Below are 16,089 nucleotides of genomic sequence, written 5' to 3' on the forward strand. Positions count from 1 at the left end.
TAAAGTATAATAGTATTAACATTGAATCATCTTGAAGATAGTTTCATCATTTACTGTAACCGAACGCGACGCGCTGGTTTGAGTGCTGATTGCTGAATGGAGAATGACTGACAGCCGCGAGAGGGAAAAGTTTACGTGATCTTGAATTTAATGACTTAAATATTAATTTCTCTCTCGCATAATGGCTTCAGAACACTTATAATAGAGTGCACGAAAACGTTATGGTACTTTAGAATGTTTTTGTGCCTTCTGTGGGGCTTAACAATAACATAATAGTATACGCACAATATCGGATTTGGATCGGCCTCGTCTGATCGATACCCGATCCCGCAAAAATGGCTGGATCGGAGCCGATACCGATCCTGAGTATCGGATCGGGACATCCCTACTTTAAATTCTAGGGCTGTATTCAACCAAAGAAATCCTTAGTCGACCAAAGTCGAGTCCTGCTCGACGATTAGTCGACTAAAAAAAAAAAAAAAACGTGATATTTTGATTAAACATTTTTTAAACAATTGTCATTGAGCATTTATAAAACAACAACGAAAAAACATCACAAATAAATAAAACTATAATAATAATATAATTCTTTGAAAATTAAGTGATTTTTTAACTGCAAAAAGTGAAGAGCTCTGTCCTAGGTCTATAGTACAGTCCCAATCGCGCACCTGACCACACCACACGCTGCACAAAATATAACTGCTATCTGCCACATAATGAAAAATCCCAACAAAAGCTCTCGTTTATACAGGCTTTATATTCTTCTTTACTTTCAAAGCTATGGGTTAACTTTAGTCCTGACGATCAAGGCGTTTTAAACAACACAAAAAAACCCAAATAACTTAAAAACAATCCTATAATAGGCTGTACCGCGTATAGGTTTATTTTCGTTTTGTTGCATTATTTAGGCTATTTTCAAATGCGTCAAGTGTACAAATAAAAACGAAAACATTAAGAAAACACAATCTATTGAGTCAGCATGATATAGCCGTTAAAAGGCTGCTCACGTCTTTTGCGCGCTCAAGTTCGATTTTAAATGTAGGCGCGCGACTTGCGCGCTCATAATGGCAACGCGATCGCCTCCCTCCACAGTCTTGTCGTCTTTGTTTTAAAATGCAGCCAGACAAAAGATTTATATTTCCTGGACATTTTGTCGACTAAAGCCAAAACAAGCAGCGTTCTAACTGAATGAATACAGCATCCCTTACCGAGCGCGAGCAGCAGCGCAGCCAGCCACAGGTGCGGTTCCCGAGTGTATTATGTGTGTGCGCTAAACTGTGGCGCAGTTACAAAAATAGCCTAAATTAAAGCATTTTAAAGTTGGGGACAAAACATAGGCTAATTATATTTAGAATACAGTAATAAATAACTGATTATAAATGAATAAATATCAAGGAGTAAGTCATTGAAAAATTCCTTCTATTGGTAAAAAAAAAAAAAAAAAAAAATGCAACTGGTCGACCAATAAGAATGTCAGTCGACCACGACGGCATCGACCGATTAGTCGACTAAACGACTAAAGTTGACAGCCCTATTAAATTCCATTGCATGTGTTTTAAACACAACCCTAAATAGCCGTCTTCCTGTTGGGCTGGGGTAAAAAGTAAGAGTGTGAAGTAGGCTATATATGAAACGATGAGATCTATATGTGTACCAAGTTTCATATTATTACATGCAAGTGTGTTTGATTTATGGACCAAATTTTCAGACCAAGTTTATTGACCAAGTTAATCTGATTAATAAACTAATTATATAAAACTATTGTCAATGCACTACAATTAAACTAGTTATATGTCTTTACTTATAAAAAATAAAAATAAAAACTTATTTAAAAAATACCAGGCTTGAGAAATGTATTTTCTTTATGCAGGCCATGCACACAGCAGTGAAATGGTTAAGCCCCCTCCCCCTGCACACTCACACACACAGACAGGCAAAGACAGAGATGTAGGCTCAGATTAAGCAAGACCACATTCAAACAAACACATCTGACTTTCTGTGGGTCCTAGCTAATAAGTTTAAATTAGAAAGTTGTCCGGCTCGAGGAGTACAATATACATACCAATTTTTGTAACTCTAGTTAAAACTAACAACCCCACTTTTGTCAAAAGGTGGCGCTACTGAGCCCTCACCACGCCCGTTTCTGAAACTTTGCACATGTCTACTGGCTAATAAATGTGATGTGTCTGTCGAGTTTCATGCATTTTGAAGCATGCTAAGGGTCTCAAAAGCATCCTAAAAGCATCCTAAAAGAAGGGTAAAGTTTGATGCGTCGCCACGGCAACAGTTTCAAAGATATCAAGAATCCATTCACAGGTCTACATCTGCCGTATGTTTACATTATACATATGAAGTTTGAAGCAAATCGGGTAAAAATAAAAGGGTGATATCAAAGCATTTTGAAAGTGACACACTTCCTGCTGCCAGTTGGTGGCGCTATAACTTTGACTCACAATAGTCACATCCATGTGATCGTCCTCTTACAGCGAACACACTGCTGAAGTTTCATCAAGATCAGTTAATGTATGCTGAAGTTATAACACACTTCCTGTTTCACGTTTCTCGCCATGATTTCGTTTCCTCGCCACGGCCAAACCGTTCGAGATATCAAAAATCCCCTCGCAAACTTTCATCCTCAATGTCTTGACTTCACGCTGACCGAGTTTCGTCGAATTTGGATCAAAGCTCTAGGAGGAGTATTTGACATTCCATTGCGAGCGTTTTACAAACAAACCTCAATAGCCGACTTCCTGTTGGGCTGGGGTAAAAAGTAAGAGCGCGAGGTATAGATGAAACGATGAGATCAACATGTGTACCGAGTTTCATATTATTACATACAAGCGTGTTTGAGTTATGGACCAAGTGTTCGGACCCCGTTCCAGGGGGCGCTGACGAGCCGCCCTACCACGCCCGGGTACCAGCTTCAGCCCGGCTCTGATGGCCGCGGGTTCTGACCCGTGTGCAAAGTTTCAAGAGTTTTCGAGCACGTTAAGGGCCCCAAAAGTGCCCAAAAGGTAGTAAAATAATAATTAATATAGCTGCGAGCAGCGATTGCGGGCCCAAGCCGGTGGCACCGCAACCCCGATGCCTTTAGTTACCCAAAGGCACCGGGATGGTGGTACCGCCGGCTTTGGCCCTTTATCGCTGCTCACAGCTATATTTATATTTAATAAAAAGCCGGTGGCACCGCCACCTTGGTGCCTTTAGGGTTATTCTGTACGACGTGTAAAAACGTAACCCCCGCTTTGACTATCAAAAAGAAGTGTATTGTAGAGCTTGCATCAATGCGGACTCGATGCGCTGTGCGCTGTAACTCCATGTGGCTTTAAGCGCATCATTCTCCACTCGGGATGCGCATAAGCGTTTTGTGCCACACTGTACTGAGCCTTTCATATCATAATGCAGTGACGCAATGACAGATTATTAATTGCCTTTCTTGTTCTGTTCCATCTATTATATGTTGATAATAGATAGGACAGAGCACTAAAAACCTCAAACAAAGCACTAAAAACTTAAGCTGTTTGCTGTGTAGTCTGAGAATGAGCTGTTTGATTTGCACCCTCTTCCTCTTCACTGTCCTCCATAAAAACCAGCTATCCAGGTCCATGTTGTTCTATAAAGTTTGTATGTTGCTGCCTCAATTAACATCTCTGCTATACATTTAAAACATGGCTATAGCTAAAATAATTTATCTTTTTGATTTTTGTTATCTTGTTTTTCATGAATATTTTACAACAATACAAAGAGCAATGTGTATTTTCCAATAATATAGTTTGTAATGGCTTTTTTTGTCATAGATTATAATCATATGTTTTTTGGATTTGTTATTTATCTTTATAATGAAGTTGTCTGTATTAAGTAGATTGTGTTTAACACACACAAGAGTGATTTATTAGTTCAACACATAGTTATAGAAATTCTACTTTATCTAAAAAAAACCTGCACTTTATATACACACACACACACACACACACACACACACACACACACACATAAATACATGTAAATAAAAATACCAAAAAAAACATCAAATGTGTTTTTAGTCAAAGTATTATTTTATACAGAAACAAATATTTGTAATTCAGATAACAATGAAGTTAGTGTTTTAAAATCTTAAGGAAAACAAATATATTGAATGAAATATAGCACATGAATTTTAAATTCATTCAACTTCAATTACAAATACAATCTTACTTTTATTTAAAGCAATCTATACATTTAAAAGATGGGGGTTATATGCCTATTTTGTCATTTAAAAATATTGTTATGCAAAATTGTTATGCAAAAAGACAAGGACTTAGAGACAAGGACTTGAAGGAAAAATCACAGCCAGCCACACACACACACATAAACACAGACAACAGCCCTCCCCTCCCCACACACACACACACACACCCACACACACACACACACATAAACACAGACAACAGCCCTCCCCTCCCCATACACACACACACCCACACACACACACACAGAGAGAGAGAGAGAGAGAGAGAGAGAGAGAGAGAGAGAGAATCGCAGGGGAAATAAATCCATTCAAACTACAATATCTGACTTTCTGTTGCTCAGAGCGAATGACTTTAAATTGGAAAGTTGATCGGCTTGACGAGAACAATATACGTGGTAAGTTTTGTAACTGTAGGTAAATTGAGCAAAGTTATAACACACTTTATGTGTCCTTTTTTAGTCATAAAATTCATTTCCTCGCCACGGCCAGACCGTTCGAGATATCAAAAATCCGTCCGGAATTGAGCATCCTCAATGTCTTGACTTCATGCACACCGAGTTTGGTTGTGATTGGTAAACACATGCATTGTGATTTGATGTATTTCTCCTAGGACAATTATTCAAACAACCCATAATTCATAATTCATAAATAACTTCCATTTGAACTGTCATAAAACTTAGAGCACGAAAGTTGTTTGGCCTGATGTGATCTATAATTGTACCGAGTTTCATATTAATTCATGCAAGTGTGTTTGATTTATGGACAAATGTTCGAATCCCAGTCCAGGGGGCGCTGTCGAGCCGCCCTGCCACGCCCGGTTACCAGCTTCAGCCCGGCCCTGATGGCCATGGGTTCTGACCCGTGTGCAAAGTTTCAAGAGTTTTCGAGGATGTTAAGGCCCCCGAAAATGCCAGAGAAGTCGCACACAGCAAATAAAGGGTTAAAATTAACCTGACAGGCGCCCCTCCTCTCACTCACACAGAGGGACACTGAGACACTGGCAAAATTCTGAGATTTTCTCTACATTCAAACAAACATATCTGACTTTCTGTGGGTCCTAGCTAATGAGTGTCAATTAGAAAGTTGTCCGGCTCGAGGAGTACAATATACATACCGATTTTTGTAACTGTAGATAAAACTAACAACCCCACTTTTGTCAAAAGGTGGCGCTACTGAGCCCTCACCACGCCCGTTTCTGAAACTTTGCACATGTCTACTGGCTAATAGATGTGATGTGTCTGTCGAGTTTCATGCAATTTGAAGCATGCTAAGGGTCTCAAAAGCATCCTATAAGAATGGTAAAGTTTGATGCGTTGCCACGGCAACAGTTTAAAAGATATCAAGAATCCATTCACATGTCTACATCTATCGTATGTTTACATTATTCAGATGAAGTTTGAAGCAAATCGGGTAAAAATAAAAGGGTGATTTCAAAGCATTTTGAAAGTGACACACTTCCTGCTGCCAGTTGGTGGCACTATAACTTTGACTCACAATAGTCACATCCATGTGATCGTCCTCTTACAGCGAACACACTGCTGAAGTTTCATCAAGATCAGTTAATGTATGCTGAAGTTATAACACACTTCCTGTTTCACGTTTCTCGCCATAGTTTCGTTTCCTCGCCACGATCAAACCGTTCGAGATATCAAAAATCCCCTCGCAAACTTTCATCCTCAATGTCTTGACTTCACGCTGACTGAGTTTCGTCGAACTTGGATCAAAGCTCTAGGAGGAGTATTTAACATTCCATTGCGAGCGTTTTACAAACAAACCTCAATAGCCGACTTCCTGTTGGGCTGGGGTAAAAAGTAAGAGTGTGAGGTATAGATGAAACGATGAGAGCAACATGTGTACCGAGTTTCATATTATTACATACAAGCGTGTTTGAGTTATGGACCAAGTGTTCGGACCCCGTTCCAGGGGGCGCTGACGAGCCGCCCTGCCACGCCCAGGTACCATCTTCAGCCCGGCTCTGATGGCCGCGGGTTCTGACCCGTGTGCAAAGTTTCAAGAGTTTTCGAGCATGTTAAGGGCCCCAAAAGTGCCCGAATAGTCGTTAGAAAAATAAAAGAAAAAAAAAAATAATCGGAAGGAAAACAATAGGGCCTTCGCCCTTTCAGGGCTTGGGCCCTAATTATAATAATAATAGTGAAGAAAAATAATCCCAAGGAAAACAATAGGGCCTTCGCCCTTTCAGGGCTTGGGCCCTAATTATAAAAAAAGGTTATACATTTTTGGATTGATGCCAAGCTTTAAAATATTTTATTGAGCCAATAATAATACAAATACTCATAATAACAACAACATTTAATCAGTTAAAAATGTAATATAATTAAAAATATGGAGTCATGGAAATGAATGAAATACCATAAAAGCAACAGGAATTTCACTAATGAGTGCTGGGATACATTTTTATGGTTATGTCAAGATATGTGATCAGTTAGAAATGGTTATTTCTGAGAAATAATAATAATAATGTTAAAAAATAATAATGATAAATCCAGAAAAAGCCGTTCACTGTGAGTGTGAACACTGAAGAGCATTCAATGTCTTAAAACTTCTGGAATTATGGGAAATAACCATTATATTATATTAAAATGTGATGTGTGACTCACTCTTGACGTCCCACAGGATGTCCTGCTCCGGCGGCGCGGCGTACAGGAGGTAGAGGCGCGTGGTGTCCAGGCCGTACTGCTGCAGCACCTCCTGCGGGTCCAGCCCGTTGTGTTTGGATTTACTCATCTTCTCCCATGTGACCCGCAGTCGGCTCCCGGTGCCCCTCTGGACGGGCTCTGAACCTGCCACAGAGAGAGAGTGTGTGTGTGTGTGTGTGTGTCGGATCATCTCCACCCATTCACATCTGCTATTAATGTTTGCCACGAGAAACATCTCTGTTTATAAATGCCATAAGTGCCCATAACGTTACAGAACATTTCTGCTTCTAATAAATGAACAGACTATTCATTGAAGAAATCTGAGATTTCTTTATCATGGTTTCCACACAAAAAAATTAAGCAGCTTCATTGATAATAATCAGAACATTTTCAAGAGCATCATATCATAGAGTGATTTCTGAAGGATCATGTGACACTGAAGACTGGAGTAATGACGCTGGAGATTCAGAAACTAATTACTGTAACTTTAACCCTCTGGGGTTGTTCGTTTCAGAGTCACACTCGGGGTATTCGGGTCCAAAGGGCAGGATTCATATTTAAAAAAAAATTTTTTTTTTGTTTTACTCGTTTTTTTATAATATTTTTTCTTTTCTTTTTTGGTGTTTTGAGAAAATTAAAAAAAAAAAAATATATATATATATATATATATAATTAGTATTAATGCAATAATTATGACAAAATTTTCCCCCATTAAACATAATAGAAAAAATATTAAAAAAAAAATATATATATATATATTATTTTTTTAAAGCTGTATTTCATTTTAGAGTCAAGCCTAGGCCTCATAAAAGCAATTTTTGAAATGAGATGGATGCCATCTGGTGGACAAACTGAGCATTTTAAAAATGCAAAACATGTATAATCTGAATTTTTTGCTGTGTTTGTGTATAAAAGTGTCTTTGTGTGTGTGTCTGGATGTGTCTGTTTTGCACTCTTGATGTTTTATAGATTCACCCCTTCACTGTTGTGTGCTTTTTTTCAAGACCGTGGCTGATTTGTAGATTGTATGCACAAAAAAACCTCAGTATTTTCACATTTCCTATTAATTTTCCATGTGGGTCCATTTGGACCCAAACACCCCAAGTGTGACTATTTTTTTTACAACCACTTTCACATCCTGTCCCCAATTTTTTGGGGGTGTTCAAATACCAAATACCAACAAAGTCACCAAATTCCGGACCATTGCAAGGAAGCTGTGATTTTTAAAAAAAAAATGTATTTAAATTTTTCGGGTCCATTTGGGCCGAACAACCCCAGAGGGTTAATCAAATAAATGCAGCCTTGGTGAGCAGAAGAGATCCTTTGAAGCGTTAGCTCTGAAAGCCCCGTTACACCTGTGATGGGACGCTGCACACAGGGTCTTTGGTGTGATTCCTCAGGAAGAGACACAGCTGTGTTTACCGTAATAAGCGCTTCTCCTCTACACTGTTTACACACACACATTATAAACCCGTCGTCGCTCAGATCGCAGAAATTACAGGCGTTTTTGGAGCCAATTTAGATGCTAGTGCAAGTCTGTTTACTCTGTTACCTGGCAACAAAATGACCATTTTAGATCCAGTCTCCACAGACAGCATCACTAGCGTCGCATCCGTTTTACACCCTGAAATGGCACAAGCTGCCTGACAGTTTTACACTTCACGCTGATCACGCAATAGTGAAAAAATGCTTTTAAAGCTTCCTAGAGTGCGTTCAGAGCTTGGTAAAACTGCCCCTTGGTTATGGAATGAGCTGCAGAGTATAATAATGATAAAAACTCTTCCCCCTTTAAACATTTTTAAAAATCTTTTTATTGACAAATTTAAAGGAAACGTGTGCGTGTTTTGTCTATTTTATGAGCGCTGGTTAAAATTGTATGTAAGATTGAGTTTTATTATCAAAGTTGCTTCAAGGTTTGAGTCTTTCCTTCTTTTAACAGAAGAAAGGCTTCCATTCCCACAGTTTATGCAAAACTATATGACTTATGATGTCAAAATTAGCAAATTTTCAAAAAATTATTATTTTCACATTCTCTAAAAGCTTCAAAACGGTGTATGATTTGTTTGAATCAGACAAAAAGATGACTGAGCTGCTCCTGTTTGAAGTCAACTGTGTAATTTGTACGGATGTATGGTTATATAAATATGTTTTATGATGTTTTGTGTTAATGGAGCCAGTGCTATGGCATTATGTTTTATTGTCGTTTATTTAATGTGCCTAATATAGCATCTTGCCAATGGACGACTACAGTTGAAAATTAGCCTGTTGGCAAATTTTCTGTTCATTAATGTGCACCGTCATTAAATACATTTTGAGAAAAATCAAGTTAAATCACCTAGCAACTGTACAGTACCTTACAAAGTCAAAACCAAATATCTATAGGAAAAATACATATTCAACTTTTGTATTCCACAATCGTTTGATTAATATTAAAGAGACAGACAGCCGATATATTAAGACCTACACTCCCGCACGGATCTAATATAATGTTACACATCAGATGTTTTCCCAGTTAACTAAACACTCACTTATGACATAACAGATCATGTTTGCGTGAATACTTGATAGATATTTTTAAATACTGTAATTCTGTGTAGAGTATGTGTGTATATTTTGTATCTGTCAGACGGTGCGAACAAGATCATTTTTCATTAACAAAGGAAAGGGACTGTTAAAAAACTTACAAACAAAGATACTTTTCGATGTTTGATTGCCATTTGGAGCATTGGGATCGCTACACGAGGGCTTAAAGGGGTCATGAACTGGCTTTTTAAATGTTATTATATTGTTGTGTGAGGTCAACTTATGACGTTCGCTTGGATTTTGCATTCAAAAACATCAAAATGAATAATTAATAGGCTATTTTCTACCCTAGTTTTGAGCCTAGCTCAGAAACGCTCTGTTTTTATGGGCGTCTCGCACTGAAGACTTGGAAGTAAACGCCCACTGCTGTGAGTGGATAACAGTTTTGCATATTATAATGAGTTTCGACTCACCCGTCGGTCCACGTGGAGGAAATTGTTTTGAAAATGTCCAATGTTGTAAAATGGCGACCGGAATGATTCGCCCATACATGTTCGACCCAGAGTCCGTGTGTAGCACCATTCCTGTCAGATCCGATGTAGACGGCACAGCACCGTTCTTTACTCTTAATCGTCTGCAAATCCAGTCTTGTTTACAAAACAATCCTCAGTGAAATGAAGTGAACAGACGACGATGTTTTACCCTCATCAGCTGGAACGTCATTAAAAATAAAGTTTATCCATGCAGTCCTATTGGAGTCCAGAGGAAGCTTATGCAGCGACTGTCTTCTTCCACAATATTCTGTATTGCTCGGTAGCTCGATCCGGTTTGTAATCATGAGGTAGGCATCTATGTTATTTAGCTATGCTATGCGTGTAATGCGCGAATCGGTGGGCGGGGCTAAACCGGCCGTGTTGAAGTAGGCGTCAATCTTCTTCTGCGGGGGTGGTGTTTTATCCTCTTTGACGTCATAGTTCCCCACTTTGTAAAACAAGTCGTTTGCTGGGGCTGGTGTCAATAAAAGCTTTTATTGGACTAACAAGGATGTTTTCAGTTCTGAATCTTACAGGATATTCTTATAATATGATGACCTCTTAGATGTCAAAAGCTCAAGGAAAATTTGATTGCCCTTTAATGCACTAATTTTTGTGAAAACAAGTTTCATTCAGACTCTTTTTTCCAGCACGGGTCACATGTATTCTTCTTTATTATCAGATTCAAATCCAGTTTCCTCCAATTATGAGCCAAAAGAAACTCCAACAGCAGATTTCAAGAACCCAACACCAGAGGGATGGCAATACTTCATTTATACTCTCTCTCTCTCTCTCTCTCTCACACACACACACACCTGTGAAATCAATGTCTTCTCTCTGCAGGTACTGGCCGGTCTCTGCCACGCTGAACGTCTGGCCCTTTATGAGACCCTGAACCAGCAGTTTTCTGAAGGGCTCCCTGAAAGAAGGAAGAGAATGGACATTCATGGACACCCAATCTCCCAGACCAACTAAACAATCACAGAGCTTGAGATTGTTGAGGAAAACATTCCAGGATGTTTCTCCATGTATGAATGATGAATGATGATCAACGTAGACCATTTCTGATGGTCCAGAATCCATGTTTCTGCAGCTTCACACGACCCCAGACGACCGATAAGGGACTTAAATGGAGACGAAGCACTTAAAATTAAAATATGGATTTTGGACAGTGAAAAATGCTCTACGTTGATCATTCATATAGATGTGTGAATGTTTTCCTCAAAAATCTTACACGACATTTAGATTTTCGGGTCAAGAACCTCTTTACTCTGTCAGTGTTTCCTAATCCTCACGTCAAACCTGCATTCATTGTAATTATTTAATCTGGCAAAGCATCATAAAGGAAAGAAACACCTTAGAAGGATCATATTATGAACATATTCCATTCAACATGGAAACCTCCTGAATGCCCTTAGTAGACTTGGACAACTTGAATGAGGTTTTATTGAATTTAAAGCGCCTTTTTTTAGCCTAAAAGCTGGCGGTTACTATATGAATGGTCTACTTTTCATGTTCCACAAGAAAAAAAAAAATAACAGCTTACAAGATTATTCATTTATTGGTCAGTGAATGATCAATGTAATTTTACAATGTAAAAAAATGTTGGCTACACATTTACCCACATTTTTCAGGCCAATTGTAATGACGGATCAGACCTGTTTGCCCAATAGTGGCGAGACACATACGTATACAGTGGTGTGAATAAGTTTTGACCCCCATGCTAAAGTTGCCTAAAAAGAGGAATAAAAAATCATCTTTTGGATATTGATCTTAATGCCTTAATTAGAAAAATGAGGAAAACTCCAACCTTTAAGGACACAAATTTTCTTTGTGAATGAATAATGTATCATAAATAAATAAATGTTTTTCCTTAAAATACAGGGTGCATAAGTCATTGCCCCCCTATGTTAAATTCCCATAGAGTCAGGCAGATTTTTATTTTTAAAAGCCAGTTATTTCATGGATCCAGGATAATATGCATCCTGATAAAGTTCCCTTGGCCTTTGGGATTAAAATATCCCCACATCATCACACACCTTCCACCACACCTAGGGATTGGCATGGTTTTACTTCAGTTAGCCTAATAGCTGGTTTGATTTGCATTGAAAGATGATCTTATGGAAAGTACCCCATGCCAATCTCAAGGCATGGTCAATGGTGTGTGATGATGTGGGGATATTTTAATCCCAAAGGCCAAGGGAACTTTATCAGGATGCATATTATCCTGGATCCATGAAATAAAAACCTGCCTGACTCTATGGGAATTTAACATAGGGGTGTCCTGACTTATGCACCCTGTATTTTAAGGAAAAACATTTATTTATTTATGATGCATTATTCATTCACAAAGAAAATTTGTGTCCTTAAAGGTTGGAGTTTTCCTCATTTTTCTAATTAAGGCATTAAGATCAATATCCAAAAGATGATTTTTTATTCCTCTTTTCAGGCAACTTTAGCATGGGGGTCAAAACTTATTCACACCACTGTATAATGTGTAACCGACACTGATTTGGGAGATACCCATACAACGTCACCTCTCTACCTTTCACTGCCCTGACAAGAACGTCGGTCTCATCGGCTGTGAACGCGCTTGGTAAATCCGCCATAATAATAACAATCCGCCATGCCACATGCGCACCTGCTCTTAAAGGGAATGTGATACGACGCTCTGATTGGTTTATTTCACGTTGCGCCCAAACCACACCTACGAATAATGAAGCTATTTTTAGACCAACCCCTTTTAAACTGGCGTCGGGCGCAAGAGTCATTTATCCCGCCGGTAAAATAGCAACGGCGCCCAAGACCCGCCCACAAAGTTGCTTCGCGCTTGATACTTGTTTCAGATCGTTAAAATAGGAAATTCGAATTTTCGCACGTTAAAAATAAATACGACCTCACGTTATGTCAATTACACTTGCACACTGCCTCCGAAACTTTTGTCCGTTATAAAAAAAAAAATCAAATCAGGTTCGATTTTCAGCGTTTTTCGCAAGCAGTTTGAATGGTGTTTTGACAATTCAGAGCCACCGAATCACGAATACGAAAAAACGCATACTCTCGGACTCGCTGTGCTTTTAGACTTGGCTAAAGCAGGGTGACTGAACACCTCTTGTGGAGACGGAGACTGTGCTTTTCTCCTCTGGACAGAGAGTGGAACGGTTTAAAAACTGTTTTAAATGCAAGACTGTGTCTATGGACACCTTTTATAGATCTGAAGTCCAGTTATTGAAGGTCGATTTAAAGTTTAAAGGATTTTATAAATTCATTTTCTGATTTTCTCTCAAATCTGGTGACTCAAGCTGATAGACTACACTGTAAAAAATGATTGTGATTTTAACAGTTAAAGACTGTAAAAATGCTAGAGTGAAAAACTGTTAATTGCTTAACAGAAAGTTTCCTTACTATATACGGTAAATAACTGTGATATATATAATGGTACATTTAATGTAATTTTACTGTAAAATACTGTTAAATTTACAGTTTTTGGAAGTGAAAAAGAAGAAGTTATTGTATAATTTACAGTGAAAAAATGTAAATTGACCCACAATTCCCTGCGTGACACTTCACATTTAATGTATTTTAACTGTTTATTCATAATTTTCGTAGTTTTTTTCCTTATCAGTTATGTTCATTAGGGTTTTATGTTACATTTAAAGTTGTTAAATTACTTCTTATTTCATTTTTTAAATTTCAACATGTTACCATGATGGTGTTTTTAATGTTTGTGTGAATGAGACTGTGCAGCTTCTATATAGTAGTTTCAACTTTCTTGTGGAAGAGCTGATAATGATGAGCTTTGATTGATCATTTGACTCTCATTACTGCTGTGATTGATGGCTGTCGGTGTATTGCAATTGAACAAAACAGATATTAATACTTCAAAATGTCAGTAAATTAACATTATATCAAATGATGAATTACGGTTTATTGCTGTAAAAATTAAATACGGTCAAAGTCTGTAAAACCTAAAATGTTGCTACCGTACTTTTAACAGGAAAACTCTGGCAACCACCACAGCTGCCGGAGTTTGCCCGTAAATTTAACGTACTTTTTTTAGCGTACAGTGTATTGACCCTTAGGGACTATTCCTTTAACTTTCATCTCTGCTGCCCTTCAAAGCCATTGGTCAAAGAATTTGTAAGAGTCTCTGACTCAATCTATATGGGGTCCAACTCACAATCTGGGTCACACACTGGCATGTGTGTCTGACCATTATCCAGTTTTGTTTGAATCTGAGTGCTTTTCTCTCTCTCTCATTTAGCTGACGCTTTTATCCAAAGCGACTTCCAATTGCTATATATGTCAGAGGTCGCACGCCTCTGGAGCAACTAGGGGTTAAGTCTCACAGTGGATTCGAACCAGGGACTCTCACACCAAAGGCATGTGTCTTATCCACTGCGCCATCACCACCTCGCTTGGTTGAAGAATTTTATCTTTGGACGCTGTTGCTGAGCTTAAGCCTAGAAATATGAAGGTCGCTGGCCAGCCGTGGTTAAATGATGTCACCCGTTCTCGAAAAGCAGAGCGAAAGTGGAAAAAGATCAGACAGGTCTCATTTGACATTTTAAAATCGAGCCTGTGCAACTATCAAACGAAAGCAGAATCTTAATTTCTTTTCTCAAATTAATTACTGACAACGCGAAGAGACCAAACGTCCTGTTAGATACGACTGACTCTGACTGTGAATATTTAATCTGAGGCCCTTTGTGAAGTTTTTGTAAAAACATTTCACTCAAAAAAATCAGTGACATTAGAAGCTCCACTGTTTCCTCTGAACCTTGTCATTTGCGACTGCCTTCCCCTATGAGTTGTCGGTCTAACGTTCTTCAAGTCAGTTAGCTGATATAATATCTACTATGAAGTGCTCTAGTTTGAAGTTAGATATATTATCCCGTAGGGATGGGACGGTATGGAAATTTCATATCACGATTATAGTGTCCAAAATAATCGTGATTATCAATATTATCACGGTTTTGTTAAAAAATTATGAAAGTGCTCAAAAAGAACTCACACTGAAAACATTTCAACAAGTTTTATAATTAAAAATCAACAAACAACAAATAAAACAAGCCTCTCTGTGCAGTTTTTTTAAGCAAGATTCTATTCTATGGCATTTGCTTTTTTATAATGCCCGTCGTCAATAGCAACACATTATTACACAGCGCACATCCATATCACAATGGACGCGCGCTCTTGTTTCATTCAAATACAACTTGCCGTCTTTGCGTCTCCGGTTTTTGATTGTATTGCAAAAATGAAATCAGAGTTGATTTATTGCTTACAGAGTTTGATAATATTGGTGTGATATATCTTGTCTGGACGATTGTTTTACAAAATGAATTCATAAATAGGTAAGATTTAAAACATTAGCTAATCTCATTATCAATTCAATATGTCCCCGTAATTATGTGGTAAAAATAAAATCGGTTTAATATGTGATGTATCTATACTTTACTATCCCTTAAAATATCACTATTAATAATAGTCTTGTTTGAAGTTATTCGTTCGTCTTTAGCTCAAATCCACTTGCTACGAACTTTTCTTCGCGGAAGCTTCACGTCTATTTCAAGTGAGTGACATAAAATGTTTCAACTCAAAACAACATTTCGTGCCCAATTGATTCCCAGACGTAGTTTTGGTATTAAGGTCAAAGTTAACTTGCCTTGCGTTCGGGTGATGATCACACAAGACGACTCGGCAGATTTGAAGTGTTTCTATTGCAGTGACTTTTTGTTCGCCAGACAGGGTGACCATCCTCGATCAAGTTTGCCTCAGGACTTTTGTAAAACCCAAAATATGACCACACCTCAGATTTGGTCCTTTTAAAAGGCTAAAAAATCTCCTGAGCACGGTCACTGCCTTCCACCATTCCTTCTCGAAGAGTAATTTAAAAAAATATTGCGTGCTGCGCGGCTGCGTCAGACTGGCCGTCAGGATTCAGTGAGTGATTAAAATCGCGATAATCAAACACGGTTTTAATGATAATTAAATTTTAAACGATAATACTAACCGTCAGTACATTTTATCACGGTTTATCGTGAAACCGGTTATCGTCCCATCCCTATTATCCCGGCTCGTCTAAGTCCTGACTTCGGAAATGTGCAGTAACTATCGACTATAATCTCTAAACGGCCTTTCATCAATT

General features: G+C 38.3%; 1 protein-coding gene across 2 annotated transcripts in view; it reads right to left on the reverse strand.

Annotated features, from left to right (window-relative positions):
* Positions 1-16,089, reverse strand: part of lars2 (leucyl-tRNA synthetase 2, mitochondrial) — a 128,598-nt gene that overhangs the window by 29,434 nt on the left and 83,075 nt on the right. For both annotated transcript variants that reach the window (XM_039651302.2, XM_089118230.1), the window contains 2 exons: positions 10,757-10,860; positions 6,847-7,029 (listed from right to left, as the gene is read on the reverse strand). In XM_039651302.2, coding sequence (XP_039507236.2) covers positions 6,847-7,029; positions 10,757-10,860 — 287 coding nt within the window. The remainder of the gene's footprint in view (positions 1-6,846; positions 7,030-10,756; positions 10,861-16,089) is intronic.

This window comes from Pimephales promelas, chromosome 12 (genome assembly GCF_988280905.1).
Source record: "Pimephales promelas chromosome 12, fPimPro1.hap1.1, whole genome shotgun sequence".
Classification (NCBI taxonomy): domain Eukaryota; kingdom Metazoa; phylum Chordata; class Actinopteri; order Cypriniformes; family Leuciscidae; genus Pimephales; species Pimephales promelas.